The sequence below is a fragment of the Strongylocentrotus purpuratus genome, unplaced genomic scaffold, assembly GCF_000002235.5.
Source record: "Strongylocentrotus purpuratus isolate Spur 01 unplaced genomic scaffold, Spur_5.0 spur5_scaffold_18, whole genome shotgun sequence".
Classification (NCBI taxonomy): domain Eukaryota; kingdom Metazoa; phylum Echinodermata; class Echinoidea; order Camarodonta; family Strongylocentrotidae; genus Strongylocentrotus; species Strongylocentrotus purpuratus.
In genome coordinates, this window is record NW_022145603.1 from 9,325,961 (window position 1) to 9,342,298 (window position 16,338).

Genomic DNA, 16,338 nt, shown 5'->3' on the forward strand with positions numbered 1-16,338 from the left:
TAATGAGTGATGGTTTAGTCCTTGCTTTTCTGAACAATCCTTAATTTGCTATCTTTTCTGTCCATGATAAAGTCATAATCTTTCTGAAGAACCAGGTCTCTGTAGCCTCTAATCTTCTTTCAAGCCCTTTGTTCATTATCTAACACTCACAGACACACCCAGTAGAGAAGAACAGAAAGTGATAGACAAGTGGTGATAAAAACATTAGCTACTTTGTACAGTATGAAAGGTCTTTTCCGTATTTGCTATCAGTGTGTTACAACATGTGAAGCATCTTACGCCCACACGGTGATTAAAATAAATCAAAGCGGTCTACTGCATCATAGTGTGATGGGGATAGGGGTCTGGGATAGGGTGTGTGAATGTGTATTTAGTGAAAGTTGTACCCTTAATTTGTCTGAATTATATTTCATATTGAGATAAGTTGGCTGCTTTTAACCAAGCCCTGGTTTATTACATTTGTTTGTGTCTTTAATCATCACGTATCAAAGCATAAGATGCTCTTTGATTTTGTTTCTTAACCCATAACTATTTATTGTCACCTTTTAGTGACGATCTTTGGATCAAGGATTGTAGGAATCACACATTGTACACGGGCAGAAAGAGCAAAAATCACTGACCTTAATCAAGAGGAACTGCAAACTGCTATCCATTTAAGGGAACCTTTAAAGCCCCACTGGCTTACTTGTAGCTACTTGCTCCCTCTATATAGAAAAGTTCCCCAATCGGTGCCTGTTGGTCCCCCATGATCCTCTTTTTCTTATGTTAGTTGAGAGCTGAGTTAATGAGATAGCCAGCTGAGTTGAGATAGCCACCTGTCAGTGACCTCGCTGTGTGGTCTAATCCCCCTGGCCCACTAGTGTTGACGGTCTTTAAACTGTTGTTGTATCCATATTAAGCATTACGTTTGTTTTTTTACTTGTGGTGGATGGTTGTCAATATTGAAATGATATACCCCCTGTCCACACACAACATTTTTTGTGATTAGGCGTGATTAGCTATACCGTTTCGCGATAGTTATATGATGAAATTGTGTGTGGACGCTTACTAACGATACGTCGTATAACGAAACGTAGTCTAACGAAACGTGGGTTTGGGCATCGTTTCGAACTAGAACTCCATAAAGAATCACGCCAAATCACGCCTAATCACGGAAGTGTTATGTGTGGACGTAACTAGTGTAACTAGTGTAACTAACTGGGCGGGGCTTAACAAGACCTCGCGCGAAAGGAGACCTGACCTCTCATTTCCGCTTCCATTTCATGACCGCAGTAGCAAACTGCGCACCTATACGACATTTCGCTGTAGAGTTTCAAGATTACTTTCTTCTGTGTGTGGACATCCTTGAATTTATACAATGATTATTTATACGACGTTTCTTGTGTGTGGACACTCTGAAATTTATACGATGATTCTTTATACGACGTTTCGTTATCTAGTTTTGAGATAAATTGTTTTGTGTGTGGACACGCTGATAGTCTATTATAGAGAAAGAGGTCAAATTGAAATTGGAAGGAGCGGATTACCTGTGTGCTTGCTAGGTGATCAGTGAAGGGGGATCTGTTTGGTCTAGAGGAGAGGAAGGTCTGGACCTGGAATGCAACCACTGGTCTAGGATACAGCCTCAGGGTCCTGGTATGTTCCGTCAGGTTCCCCAGCACATCGGGAGCGTTGAGGAACTTGGCCATCGCTACCCTGGTCGCCACGTCCACGGCGTCGACGTCGTTCCCGTAGACGAACTGCTTGAAGTCGCTTTCGGCGGTGAGCGCCGTTTGGTGCTTGCTGATGGCCTCAAACTCTCGGGAGCTGGCCTTATCAAAGTCCTTGATTGGAGGTGGGTTGAGGCTCATACTAGCTAAAGCCTGATTAGGAAGAAATTGTAATCGTAGATTTTAATACATAGGGCTACACATAAAACAAAACAAAATGCTATTGTTGTTTGTTTTTTTCCTCTCTCTCTCTCTCTCTCCTTTTTCTCCTTCTTCTTCTTCTCCTTCTTTTCCTCTTCCTTCTTCCCCTCTTCCTTCTTCCCCTCCTTCTTTATCTTATTTTGTTTTTCTTCTTATCCTTCTTCTTCCTCTTCTGCTTCTTCTAAATTGGCATCGCAGAGTAAAATATGCAATCACTTATTTTGTGTACATATTGGCAATTTTTTTGTTAAATTTCACAATTTCTTTTTGCATTTGTTCAATCAATACATTTGATTCTTTTCAAACTAAGAAGGAGTGGAAAATATCATTAATTGTTACCACTTTGAGGAGGAAAATCGTATTTAGAAAATAAGGAAACTCTGAAGTTATATGGGTTTACTTTGGAAGGTTTACCTCCAGACCTAGTCACGATCAACCAATAAACATCTTCTTTTATTAGACATGAAGCCTTCAAATTTATCTGCTTTACTTCAGGTCATCTATGAAAGCAACAAAAAAATTCATTTGGGTGAAAATATGTTATGAATTTTGGATCCTATTCATCGCAATCAACCCTATCAATTTGAACCATGTTTTGAAAGCACAATGAACATTGAACCAGATGTTCGTAACCTCATGGGGTACTCCCGAAGATGAAAGGAACACTCTACAACAGTCACCAATCATACCCAACAACTGTGTCTTTGAAACTAGCCTGGGGTAATAATAATTGGTATAAATCAACATCCCCCACCTACCCATCCTAAACAACTCCCCTGGAATCCACCCCCCCCCCACCCTCCCATCTCCCCCGATAACCAACAATCCCTCCCAAACCCAATGGAAATTACCCCTAGCTAACTACCCCATATTTTAATAATCACCCCATACATGATACATGTCTACATGTAGTTGTCCACGGGTGTTTTCGGATGGATAAGAATATGAGGAAGACAGAAAAATGTATCTGTTGCCAAATTAATGAGACAAAAAACAACAAAAAATCAAAACAAATTACATTTAAAAAAAAATGTTTTTACAAAAAATAATTATAAAACAAATTATGACAATAGATATTTGTGATTTAAAACAATTTGTTGCAGGAAAAAAAAGAAGATGTATTAAGACTAAGAATACATACCTGTCTGAGGTGTCTCTTAAGGTCACTGCCCTCTGGCTCTGGGAAAGCAGGGATGTGACCAGCCTTCCCTGCCACGGTGATCTGAAGAAAGAAAGAAAGAAAGAAAAGGAGAAAATTAAGAAAACATATTCAAATCATTGCGTACTGATGACAAGGCCAGATTCTGGCCATTTTGAGGGAGTACACACGCTTGCCCCATGAATATACACATTACACAGACATAATCAGGAAAAATGGAGACGTTTTCATTCCCCCATCTCCCTCTCCCTTCCTCCCTCCTTCTCCCCCCCCCCCCCCCTCCCTCCCCCCCCCCCCTCCCTCCCCCCCCCCCTCCCCCTCTCTCTCTCTCTCTCTCTCTCTCTCACTCCCTTACAAGAAACTCTAGGCCTACATATAGGCCCGAATTCACAAAGGAGGTTTGTCGACAAACCTTGGTTTTCGTACGTCATATGACGTGTTTTTACACGTTTTTTACAAACCTGGTTTGTAAAGAACAAAAGGAGGTTTGTCGACAAACCTCCTTTGTGAATTCGGGCCATAATGTCCAGGTTCATTTGCTTCAAATATCTAATAATAATATTCCACTTTTATATACAATGTAGCACCCAATACATGGATACAACGATGTTTCTTAGCGCTTTACAGATACATTTATTACATGTATATTATTACCTTGGTCATCAGATTCAGGTTTACCTGCACACATTGTATGCATTTTCTCCACTCCCTGGGGAGAATTCTGGCCTCTCGCCATTTTACAAGCGCACACTTGCTCATCCAACCACATAAACTTTCGCATCCTATCGGGTACCCGTTTAACACCTGGGTGGAGATGGCAAATGTGGATTAACGTCTTGCCAAAGGACAATGTGATCTGAAGTCTGGTGACTTATCCACTAGACCACAACAGCTCTACTGATATATTTCTAATGTTCTGGCAAATAAAACGTTAGGAAAGCTTGCACTTCATGCACCCCAAAAATTAAAATATTTATTGATGCCAGACAAAAATACAAACTGTAGATTTAATTATGCAGGTATACCATTTGTCATCAATATTTCTACGTCACTGAACGGCTAATGTAACATGCAATTGATTTTTTGTTCAGTCACTACTCATTAAACATTATATAGATTTAGAAATCAATTAAGAAACAGATGGGGGTCTTAAATTTGCTTCCTATGAAGTGTGCAAACAGTACTGTAGTGTGTACTGCACATGAAAGAATCTTACAAGTATCTTGAAAATGGGCCTAAACTTTAGCCAGTAAAAAAGAAAACAAGATCTAAACTTTAAGGAAATTTGTCACACACACACACAAACACACACGTACACATACACATATTAAAAGAGGAAAATGTGAATTACAGGTGTATGACGAAAAGAGCGTCAACACAAGTAAAACAAATTGCTAATGTATTGCATATTTTCCCTAGGGAACTTTACAAATTTCCCCCAGGGGAAAACTTCTGAATTCGGTTTGAAAGGGGTATTAGATTTTTAAATTGAGGGTAGACTGATCATGGAGACAAGAAAAGCAGGATTTAGAGGCAGGTGGTCTTTTTTGTTATGTACAAGTGTACAGCTCTTACAGAGAAACACAGCTCCAACATCAAAGGAAACATATAAATGTGGTCTTTAAAGACTGTATGTAGTCTTTCTATACTGATGGTCGGTAAGGCAAGTTTCACTGAATTGGGAGAAATTTTGAACCAGGGGAGAAACATGGACCTAGAACACAAAAGCCAGCATTTTATCAGTCCTGGGGGGGGGGGTGTTTTACAAAGACTAAGATCGACTTTAGGATTGACTAAACTATGGCAGGCCATTCATGCCACTGGTTGCTCACACTTTTGGTCCCTCAATTATAATCTTTAAATAACATATTTTCCTTCAATAATGAACTATCAAAAAAAACTAAATTCTGTAGATTTGTGACCACGATTTGTACGCTCCTTGAGAAACCAATGCCAAGAATGGTTAGAGGAACTAGTGGCATGAATGGCCTGCCACCATTAAGTCCAACTTAAAGTCGATCTTAGTTTTTGTGAAACACCCCCCTGGTGTTTTTATGCCCAACACCTTTGTACATGTGTGCATTAGACGTTTCTCTTGCAGTTATTCATGCGAGAAAAAAGACCGGCATTATTATGACCATATTTACATAAAATATTTACCTATAAAAATATAATTGCCTTGGACAAGGACACAGTGCTTAGATTTGTGTCTGCTTTTAATTCAATTTCTGAATCCACCTATTGATACATGTTTATGTAAAAAAATTGAATGGTCATATAAACATTTGCTCCAGTGACATACACATGTACATGTACATGTACATGTTAGTGTATCACATCTGTATGATTTATGTTTATACATTATGCACAGCAGGGCTTTCGAATGTTTGTCAAAGGGTAGGGGTAAGGGTTGGAACCATGGGTCCAGGGGGGTGTTTCACAAAGATTCAAAGTCGAACTTAATTCTAAGTTGGACTTAAATATTATGGAGAGCCATTTGTAGCCTTAAAATAAAATATATTCAAAAGCAAAATTAAGTTATTTTATACTTTTCATAAAATACACATCAAGAGCATGTAATCTCCCATGATAATAGAAAATATGAATGATTTGAATCAACATTTTATGCCTTTTAAAATAACTTTTAAAAAATATTTTCAAGGATACTAATGGCTTTCCATAATTGTTACGTCCAACTTAGAGATACGTTCAACTTAGGATCTTTGTGAAACACCCCCCAGGTTTGCAAATAGGTATACAACTTAATTGTGGCCGGATCATTCATATTTATATATAGTAATATATACATGTATACATGTACATGTATGCACATGAAATATCTACAAATTTCTACATCCCAATCAAAATTTACAGCGTTGTACTGCAAGTCAGGGTATAAACACATGTGTTTTTATCTGCAGACTAATCTTTCATTGGAGGATAAAGAGAAAATAAAATAGTATTCATAGTAAATACCTCTCCCACCTTATCCTTTTTTTACCCATTCCGCTTCAGTAATCCCATTTGATTTGTTGTTAGAAAAGGATGTATAAAAAATTCATTCTTTCATTCTATTCTGCCTAAACCACAAGGTGTGTCACTGTAAGATTTGTTTCTTTGTTATCTATGAATGATTTCATTTTCTCTTTAATCTTCTGGAATGAAAGACTAGTCTACACCACAAACCCTCGTCACAGTTGCCTGGCGTAACAGTGTCTGCACTTAGAGACTAGGCTGACAGCATACTGCATAGGGCTCTGTACTTAAACTGCTCAGAACACAGCCACAGGTTGACGGAGCTAGGGTCTGCTCAAGGCTTTAGGAATTGTGGTTTAAGTGTCAAATTAGAGTCTGTGCATGCAGACTAATTAATGAAAGGTCATGAAGCAGATCAGTGGTTCTCAAAAGAATTTTGGCCAAAAATTACCAATTATGGGTCGGTGGTACTATAAAATCACTCATTCATTCATTTTCTGAACTTTTTTTCATAATCCTTTTTAAATCTCTAATTGTATGTACTTTTATATACATGTATACTGCACAGCAGTGCAGACTGCAACATGTACATGTATAGACCTTAATACATATATATGTGTAGACTAAATGCACTACAGAATTAATGTAGGTCCCCTCTAAAATATACATATACCCGACAGTTATAAGGGTATTAGAGGAACCTGCATGTTGGATAAACAGGTACAAGCTTGTTCAGATACCGCAAAAAGTTGCATGTGTGAATTAACTTTGCTTGTATCCCCTGACCAATCTCTTATACAGGATTCACTGAGGCATATACTTGCATTTCCCAAATCAAGCCACTTCAGAAATTAGGACAGTCCATGACAAACTTCACATACTATTATGAATTTTAACGTACAAGGTGCTCATTCCAATCTAATGAGTCAGATATGAGATAAACAGTTCTAGACATACGGTATACAGTATAATCAACATATTGACAGATTATGAACAATGTTGACTTAAGATCTTATCAAGTACCAGTATGTCATTTTAACTGTAAACATGTGGTGACTAATTCTTTGAATACAGTGTGTATACATGTACGTGTACAAGTCAAGCTTGGCGTATTTTTACATAACATATTTACAGAGGTTGAAGCAAGCTACAACTAATTTAATGTATTAAAGATAAAGAACAGTTCTGGTCATGGGATTGCATTGTAAAAAAAAACGATGAGGAAACGATCAGAAAAGTTTGATCATCCAGCATATACATGTAAGTATTAGTGTGTACTGCAAGGTTCTGGAATCATCAAAATGATAAGAAATTTGGCCCAGTCTTCGTAAAGTTACAAGCACTGTACACAGAAAGATGTATATGGGACTACGCACACATGCGCGACATGTGCATGTTATTTATTTGGTCCCAATAGATAAACCAATTTACCAACTATATCAATTAGTAGGCGGTTTTTCCGGCAAAACTTTTACCATCATGTATTAGTCAAAACATATTCTTTCACATGATTGGTAAATAAGAGCTTCCATTTCATTTTTTTTTTTTTGGGGGGGGGGGGGGGCGTTTCCAAAACTGGGCTTTGCCTTTAAGCGCAGAACCCTTGTTCACATCTGAGCAAGTATGAAACAACAAACAAAGTTATAAGGGGATCTGAGTATAACAGAACAGGATTGATTTATTAACGGCTAAATTAATTGCATGTTGCTCTCCAAATTGGCAACAGTTTTACTGCTATATTTTTTGTAATAAAATGTAATTTCTCTGAAAACTTATACACATGTACATGGGTAGGAACTTACTTGAAAAGTTAAAAATTGTTAATTTGTATTGACAAAACAATGATTTTGAACCTAACGTGTTGCCAATTTAAGGATTTCAATGCTTTTCTTTTCCTCCTTCAAAATTCTTGGCAGCAAATGCAATATAGTCATGAAACAATAAAAGATCCTGTACTTGTGAAGAAAGTTTTGCCCTTGCTACTCATGTATCTGAAATAATCTTCAAGACTCTGAATCAAAAGTTAGTATCAAGCCAAACCACAATATGTGGGATGTTGGACATGAAAGGGTTAATTCAGGACGTATTAATTCAAAGAATGCGGCATTAATGAGCATCACGAGAAGCGCGCTCCAATGAATAATTAAATTATACTACACATGTACCTGGATGTACACACTGATCATGATAATATATTGACTCTAAGTTGGGGCGACGAATAGAATCAACAAGGCACTGTATCGCGATGAGCTTTTGTCAGACTGTGTGTACATATTATACAGTGTAACCTGTATATAAAGACCACTGAAGGGTGGTCTCTACAGGCAGGCGGCCTTTCCGTACAGATTTCTTTAGTATAAGTTTGAATGGCAAACTGTATTAAAAGGAAACAGACAATGTTGTCTTTAAAGGCAGACATGTTGTATTTCTATGCAGGTGGTTGCCCAAGATTATACTCAAAAGTCAAGGGTTTTGATTCACATGGAATAAAGTCATTTAAAACTATTATTATTAATAATATGTATTACAGGTTCTTTTTTTTTCCACAAGAACTAAAGTACAAAAGTGTACAAATGAATACAAAGCGCATAAGGCGAACAACTCGGACAGTGACAAATCAAAATATAATGAAAATACAAAAGAGAAGTTTTCAACAAAAAATACATTGACGATGTAAGAAAAGGAAACAAATTGATCAGGATAATAAAATAAAAGACACAGGCCACACTATATTATTGTGGAGGGAGCCAATAGAATAGTAAGGCAGTAGAATAATCTTAAATTCATTGGAACCTAACATGTAATCAAAAATGTATGTATACACATGTATGTAGTTATGTACATACAATGTATAGTGTTAAACAAATTCCGGTCTCCATAATAGCTAGACATCAATTGTGATGCAGTACAGCTATTGCAATGTACAGTTTACAACTAAATTATTCATACCCTATTTTTTAACCAAGTTTGTAATTTCTGAAGTATGTGAAAAATTGATTAAAGCTTTCATTTATTTAACCAGTCCACCTTCCATTCTTGAGATACAAACAAAAACAAAAAACATCAAATTTACATGGGGTATGAATAATTTAGTTGTTAACTATAAGTGCTTTTTCCACGCAATCCCAAGGGTGAATGATTACACTGTAGCCAATTAAAAGTAGCTTACAATGGCCATGATTTATACATCTATGGACACAGCCATAGCATTAATGAAAATAATCAATTTCCATGCCGCCGAGCTCTGCATTAGGGATCTCTTCATGCATGTTTTACTGTATATAATTAACTAGATGCTCGCAAGCAATCAAAACTTACAAATACATGGATGCATTGTCAATCTCACTGCAAATACAAATTCAGAGCTTTCTTCCAGTTTGTACAAACTGATAATACATGAGAATATTATAGAACACATCTACATGTACCTACACTAAAGATTTTAATTTTGGTATTTAAACACCCCCCTTTGCATGGTCGTTCACAGGCAAATATCCATCATTTCCAAATAGCGTTGGCAATCAAAACTTCAAAATACATGGATGCATTAATTGTCAAACAGATTCAGAGCTTTCTTCCAGTTTGTACAAACTGATAATACATGAGAATATTATAGAACACATCTACATCTACCTACACTAAAGATGATAATTTTGGTATTTAAATGCCACGTTTGCGTGGGTGTTTACAAGCAAATTGTCCATCATTTTCCAATTGCGTGGGTGTGTATTCCCAAGCAATTTCAGGATCAATTATGTAGGCCTAAAGCACCTTCTACTGAAAACATGAGCATGTAAATCATACTGTACATGAACTGCGGGGGATATTGTCTTATGAATAATGCGATGCATGTAATTGAGCCGGATGGAGCTGTGCATGAACACTTGAGTTTAATAAGAGGATCAGACTAGACAATTTAGCACACAAATTTGATTATTCATAAAACTTGACTGCAAGATTGAATTCCCAGCCTTCTCTTCCTTCCCAAGCAAAAACCAGTGCTTTTATTCAGTTCTAATTCTTGATTTTATTTCATTGGGATCAGTAAATCATTTATTATTCAAAGGGTATACTTTTGTGCAGGGCTTTCATTTTTTAAAACAATGGCTTTCATCAATTTGTTTCTCTTTTTTAAAGACAAACAATGTATGCCTGCATACATGTACATGTACATGTTGTTGTAAGCATTTGAATGTGACTGTGGGTACTGGTATACATGTATATATTTTGATGCCTGAGAAACGGTATGTTCTGCATCCGAACCGAACTACAGAGTTCTACCTTTGTGCCTACATGTAGTTACTAACAGCCTTCTACATCTACATATATACCTACAAATGTATGCACACATACATGTACATGTCTACATATTTCTAAAGAATACCAATATGGGCTTTATTGCATTTGGTACAGTAATAGTGCACAAACCTGTCTATTCTGACACTTAATTCATGCCATGAATAGAATCAATACGGACAACTGCCCTCAATCAATACTATACCTCTAGTCTAGAAATAGTTTGCAGGCACAAACCCAATTGTCCTTCGTTGTGCAAAACAGTGTCTGCACTTTGAGACTAAGCTGACAGTATACTGCCGTAGGCTCTGTGCTAAAGCTGCTCTGGACACAGTCAGAGACTGATAGAGCTAGGCTCTGTTCCAGGAATGTAGGAATCGTGGTAAAGTGTCGAATCGGAGTCTGTGCATGCAGACTAATCGTTAGCTTCAGCTGTGTGTGTGTATTAAAGCCATGCCTAATTCCATCCCTGATATAGAAATAAACAGCATTCTGTTTGGGTTCACAGTTCATGTCCTCGTAAGTACTTGAAAAGTACTACTATTCAGAAGAATGTTAAGTGGATTATTTACCTTGTAAATGTCAGACGACTGTATATATTAATCATGTATTAAGCCGCAGGGCATACTGTATGGTATGTGATCATGTCAGCTCTATTAAAGTGTTATGTTTACATAGTCTATGATAAAGCTAGCCCCCTGTAATATCACTATGCAATGCAAGCTTGAATTTTTCTCAACAGCACTAGAAGGAGAGAGTGAATGGGTTAAAGGGAATCCACCCTGGTATTAAATTGGTTTTAATAGAAGCAGAAATATGAGAGGAACAGGTCAGTGGAAGTTTGAGCAATATTCGATTAAAAATAAGAAAGTTATGAATTGTTGAAGGTGGCAGCAAACAATCAAACACAAATTGGCAACTCTGTGACGCTGCTTGCGAGGTCCCTTCCCATTCGCCCCGTACTAAAAAACTTCAAAAATATATATTTTCCCTCAAGAAAATTTGTAATCATACATGCACCCTAAATATCATTTTGCAATTTATGTTTTTATACACCCTGTAAGAAATCTATTCAATTATTATCAATAGACAAGAAAATAAAAAGTTCATGAAAATTTCTGTACAGAGCAAATTATATACATGTAGGAGCTTGAAAGTATTGCCAATTAGTGTTTCACTGATGACAACTTCAAAAATTCATAACTTTCCTATTTTTAATCTGATATTTAATACTCAAACTTCCACTAATGCGTTTCTCTCCTTTTTTCTTTTATTAAAACCAACTTAAAGGGGAAGTCCACCCTGAAATTAAGTTAGTTTTAATAGGAGTAGAAAAATGAGAGAAACAAGTCAGTGAAAGTTTGAGCAAATTCCGATTAAAAATAAGGAAGTTAGGATTTTTGAAGTTGTGATCAATCAAACACAAATTGGCAACTCTATGACGTATCATGCGAGCTCAACTTCCAATTTTCATTTTCCCTCAAGAAAAATTTCAACCATACATGCACCCTAAATATAATAATTGCAAATATGTTTCTATACTCCCCCTGCAAGGAACAAATATATATTCCGTCATCAATAACGAAGAAAACATGATTTTATGGAATATTATGCACAAAGCAAATGAAGGAGAGCTCGTATAATAAGTCACAGAGTTGCCAATTTGTATTCGATTGATCACAACTTCAATAATTCATAACTTTCTTATTTTCATTCAGAATTTGCTCAAACTTTCACTCACCTGATTTTCTTATTATTCTGCCTCTATCGAAACAAACTTGTTTTGGGGGTGGACTTTCCCTTTAATATCAGGGTGGACTTACCCTTGAATGTAGGCCTATCTATTCAATTTCATATCAATAGATACATAAGACTAGTGTATTTCAACATAATAACATTTATGAACAATATACTGTGCAAAAATACTGCATTGAACAATGTCATTTTACTATCTCCCTACAAACAATTATCATGTAATGTACATTGTACATGTATTCAATGGCTTACTGTACAGATTTAATGTCTATTTTATAGTTGGAGAATATCACAAAAAATTTGAAAAAAACGTCATGCTTTATATTGTGACGCAACTACACTGTGTTGAATTTCCTTGCCCACACCATCAATTCACGACCATTGAAATCCCAGTGCAACATAAAGTGTCATTTCTCCTACATTTTTCCAGGACTAAAAATGTCACAAAGCTATTTTTATCTGAAATATGATGGAAATGTCAGGTATATTTGTAAGCTTTTTGTATTAAAGAATGTGCCCCTTTCAAGCTTACATGAAAGGGCAATTCGTGCAGCGGAAATTTTGAGTCGAGTCTCGCCAATGCCTACGTCATTCGCTTTCCTGCGAGCACTCGTTTTTCCTGACATCTCGACACTGCTACGAGGGGGACAAAAATGAGGCCGTCGCCCTGACGTCATTCTTTCTCTACCGGAGGAAAATTACGTTGGTTGACGCATTTCTTATTCACACATGCTCATGCGCATTTATTATGGGCCCACTGCAGCCTAAGCCAGAGTCATTTGCATTTTGTGCATTGTGTACTTACAGTATGGTCTTGGTAGTGAAAACCAATGCACACAGCCACACAACAGAGCAATATGGTATCACACACACACACACAATCCCTCATACACATACACACTGCTTACTATGCTCCTACAGAAAAACCACCTGCTTGATATGACATCCATTATACCACACACAGGCGCCACACATGACCCACACACTATCATAACACACAATCCCTAACTCACACACACACACACAATCCCTCACTCACACACACACACCATCCCTCACCCACGCAATACCTCACACACACATAATCCCCCACACACTAGCTCCTATCAAATGCATCATTCGCTATCTACCTTAGATCCAGCTGTCTGGAGATAATGAGGCAAAATGTCACAGCATTCTAATTTGAGCCTCACTCTACAATTAGAATTCTAATAATAATAATAATAATAATACTTTGAGATGTTCTGTTTTCGAAGAATAAAGTGAGGTATTTACTGATCTTGGGATTTAACTCTGGAATGATTTCATTATAATACCAAAATCATTGGGAGATTTATTTTAAAAAACTTCGAATGATATTTTTTTTATTTCTGAAAATCAAAATGTCACAGAATTTTCATTTCAACCTCACTCTAAAATTAAAATTGTAATAATAAAAACCTTATATTATATGTTGAAGAAGTAAAACTAATGTTTTTTAACTTGGGATTAAACTCTAGAATGATTTCATAATAATACAAAAAACATTGGGAGATTTATTTTTAAAAGTTTTGAATGATTTTTTATTTTATTTCTAAAAATCAAATAGAGTATTTGATATACATGTACTTGGGACTAAACATTCTGGACAATATCCTGATGTCACTCTACAATTGAAATTTAATAATCATATTTCTAGATTTTTGTTGTTGTAGAAGTATAAAACAAGGTTTTTAATTTACTTGGCACTAAAATCTAGAATGATTTCATAATAACAAAAACTTTAGGAAATTTTTATTTTTATAGCGCATTTCATGTCTGTTGACAGTCCAATGCCAATTCTAATAATAATACTTTTAGATTTACTTTTAAATTTTCTGTTATAGAAGTATAAAGCAAGGTACATGTACATGTATTTAGTTTAGGCCTACTTGGGACTAAAATCTAGAATGATTTCATAATAACAAAAACTTTAGGAGATTTTTATTTTTAAAGAGAATTGAATTATTAATTTGTTTACATGTATGTCTCAAAATCAAATGGAGTATTTCATATACATGTATGTCTGTTGACAGTTCAATGTGCATACAATATCACATGTACATTATATAAAATATAGCAAGAACATCAAAGGATGAAGAGTAAAACAGAAGCATACCTGTGCTTGTGTATAGAAAACAATGAAGTTCTTACAAAGAGAAAAATTACAACATTACTTACATGTACACTGTATCCTATTACTTCAGTCTAAACACTCTGGACAATATCCTGGTGAGGTTTAATTCATCCACATCTTTGATTAAGTTTGTGTAGATTATATTCATATTTTGGGAGTAGCTCATATTTTTGTAGAAAGGTTATTTCTTAAGGTTGCCAATTTTTAAAAGAAAGAAGCTGATTAATTTATACTTATATGGGTATCAATTTAACAGCCATACTGCATTGCCTAAATGTTTGGATTTTGTATCTTGTTTGGATCAAACTTTTAAAAAAAATAGGCCATGAATTAGGCTTTTGGCATTGCCCTAGAATTTATTTTTATGCTGATGCTTTGTAATTATGTTTATGCCTGAGCCACTTTGATGACATTTTAATTCCCCCTTTAAAGCCCCTATCAGGGACTTGCAATCCCTCAAAAATACTTATCTCAAAATTTATCAGTAGCAGCAAAAGAGTTTATGAAAACATGTGCCACATTTCAACAAAAAAAAGACTGTGGTTTCTCCCTATGAGTAAAAATTTAAACCCTAATTTTGGAAACAACAAATGGGGTGAAAAAAACACTGGCAGTTGCTGAAATCAGATTTGAAAAGGTAAATGACTGTAATGTTGCTAATAATAAATATTTTGCCACAAATTTTTAGGAAAGTTTCGATCCTATGTTTTTTGTTTAGATTTTCACAAGCATTTTGCTTGTAAAAAGAGAGTGATATAAAGACTGAACTGAACTAAAGAGTGAAATCCATGCAATGCCCTTTAAAAACACCCAGGTCCTTGACTGTTTAAGTAATAAAATATGAGGCTCAATCAAGTGTGCTACACATGGGATCATCTTCCCATTTGTGATGCATCGATAGGTATGTTTTCATCAGCTCAAGATTGCCAAAGAGTTCACTATTTCTGATTTGGGAAATAATCCCGAAGTTACAAATCGCGTATTCATCAGCTCGAGACTTGAACTCGAAACACGAAACTTGAAACTCTAGCTCGAGAAATTAAGCTCAAGATATTTTGCTCAGCGTTTGCGCATAGTGTGAGTCTTCGGGCTAGTGAGAACGCACCGGACAAATAGCGGGATATTTTGCAAACTAGCCCAAGATATCTTGGGATGATTATCTCAACCAAATATCCCGCTAATTGCAACTGCAGGCTGATGAAGACGCAAATTATCTGGATAATTTACAATCGGGATAGTTAAAATAGAGGGTTATTTGGCAATCTAGAGCTGATGAAAACAGGCCTTATGAGGAACTGTTATGTAAGTCATTAAAAAGCATGGAGGAAGACAGATGGTGGCCATAAAGGTTTTAAATATATATCCCTATTAAGGAGTAATAAGGACCATGAATATACAAAGGACCTTGCTAGTGTATAAGTAATTTCCCCCTCATAAAAGAATTGAGTTAATTAAAATGGATTCATGTCCTCGAGGCTCTTACTAGACGACATGTCGTCATAAAATGCAGCTCACTAGATTCAGCAAAAATGCATGCACAGATAACACACAGACTGGGTAGCATACACGCATTTACCAATGTTTTGAGGAAGCTGCATGCATCTCAGTATTAGCCACAAACATTAAGTAAATGTACATGTACACCCGTTTTATGCATAACGGTGAAGAAACATTTATGGATATGTAAATGCATAAATGCACTACGATTAATCTTTTCAAAAACAATAGGACCTGCAAAATTGAAGTACCGGTAAATAGAATACCTAAGTTGTTGAAGTTTTGAAACATCCCCCCAAAAAAATAATCAAGAATTTAGAGCGTGAAGAAAATAACAGCTACCCTAGGTCCATGTTCACGTATGTGTCCGACTCTTTTGTTAGGTACAAATTTTCAGTAAACCATTTTCAGATGTCTGTGATACAATGAATGTCTCCCTTTCTTCTCGTCAACCTCCCCCTCTCTCCCCACCCCTCTTTCTCTCTCTCTCCCCCCCCCCCCTCCTCCCCCTCCCTCTCTTTCTTTCTCTCTGTCTTTCTCTCTCTCATTTCATTTAGCTAATCACAGACCACTGTACATGATAAGGTCGA

General features: G+C 36.2%; 1 protein-coding gene across 6 annotated transcripts in view; it reads right to left on the minus strand.

The window, feature by feature from the left end:
• Window positions 1-16,338, minus strand: part of LOC589631 (MAP kinase-activating death domain protein) — an 85,920-nt gene that overhangs the window by 56,697 nt on the left and 12,885 nt on the right. For all 6 annotated transcript variants that reach the window (XR_004064692.1, XM_030989152.1, XM_030989154.1 and 3 more), the window contains exons 6-7: window positions 3,052-3,132; window positions 1,527-1,862 (exon numbers count right to left, since the gene is read on the minus strand). Coding sequence is in view for 5 of the 6 variants with exons in the window: in XM_030989152.1 (XP_030845012.1) it covers window positions 1,527-1,862; window positions 3,052-3,132 (417 nt within the window). In the remaining variant the exon portion in view is untranslated. The remainder of the gene's footprint in view (window positions 1-1,526; window positions 1,863-3,051; window positions 3,133-16,338) is intronic.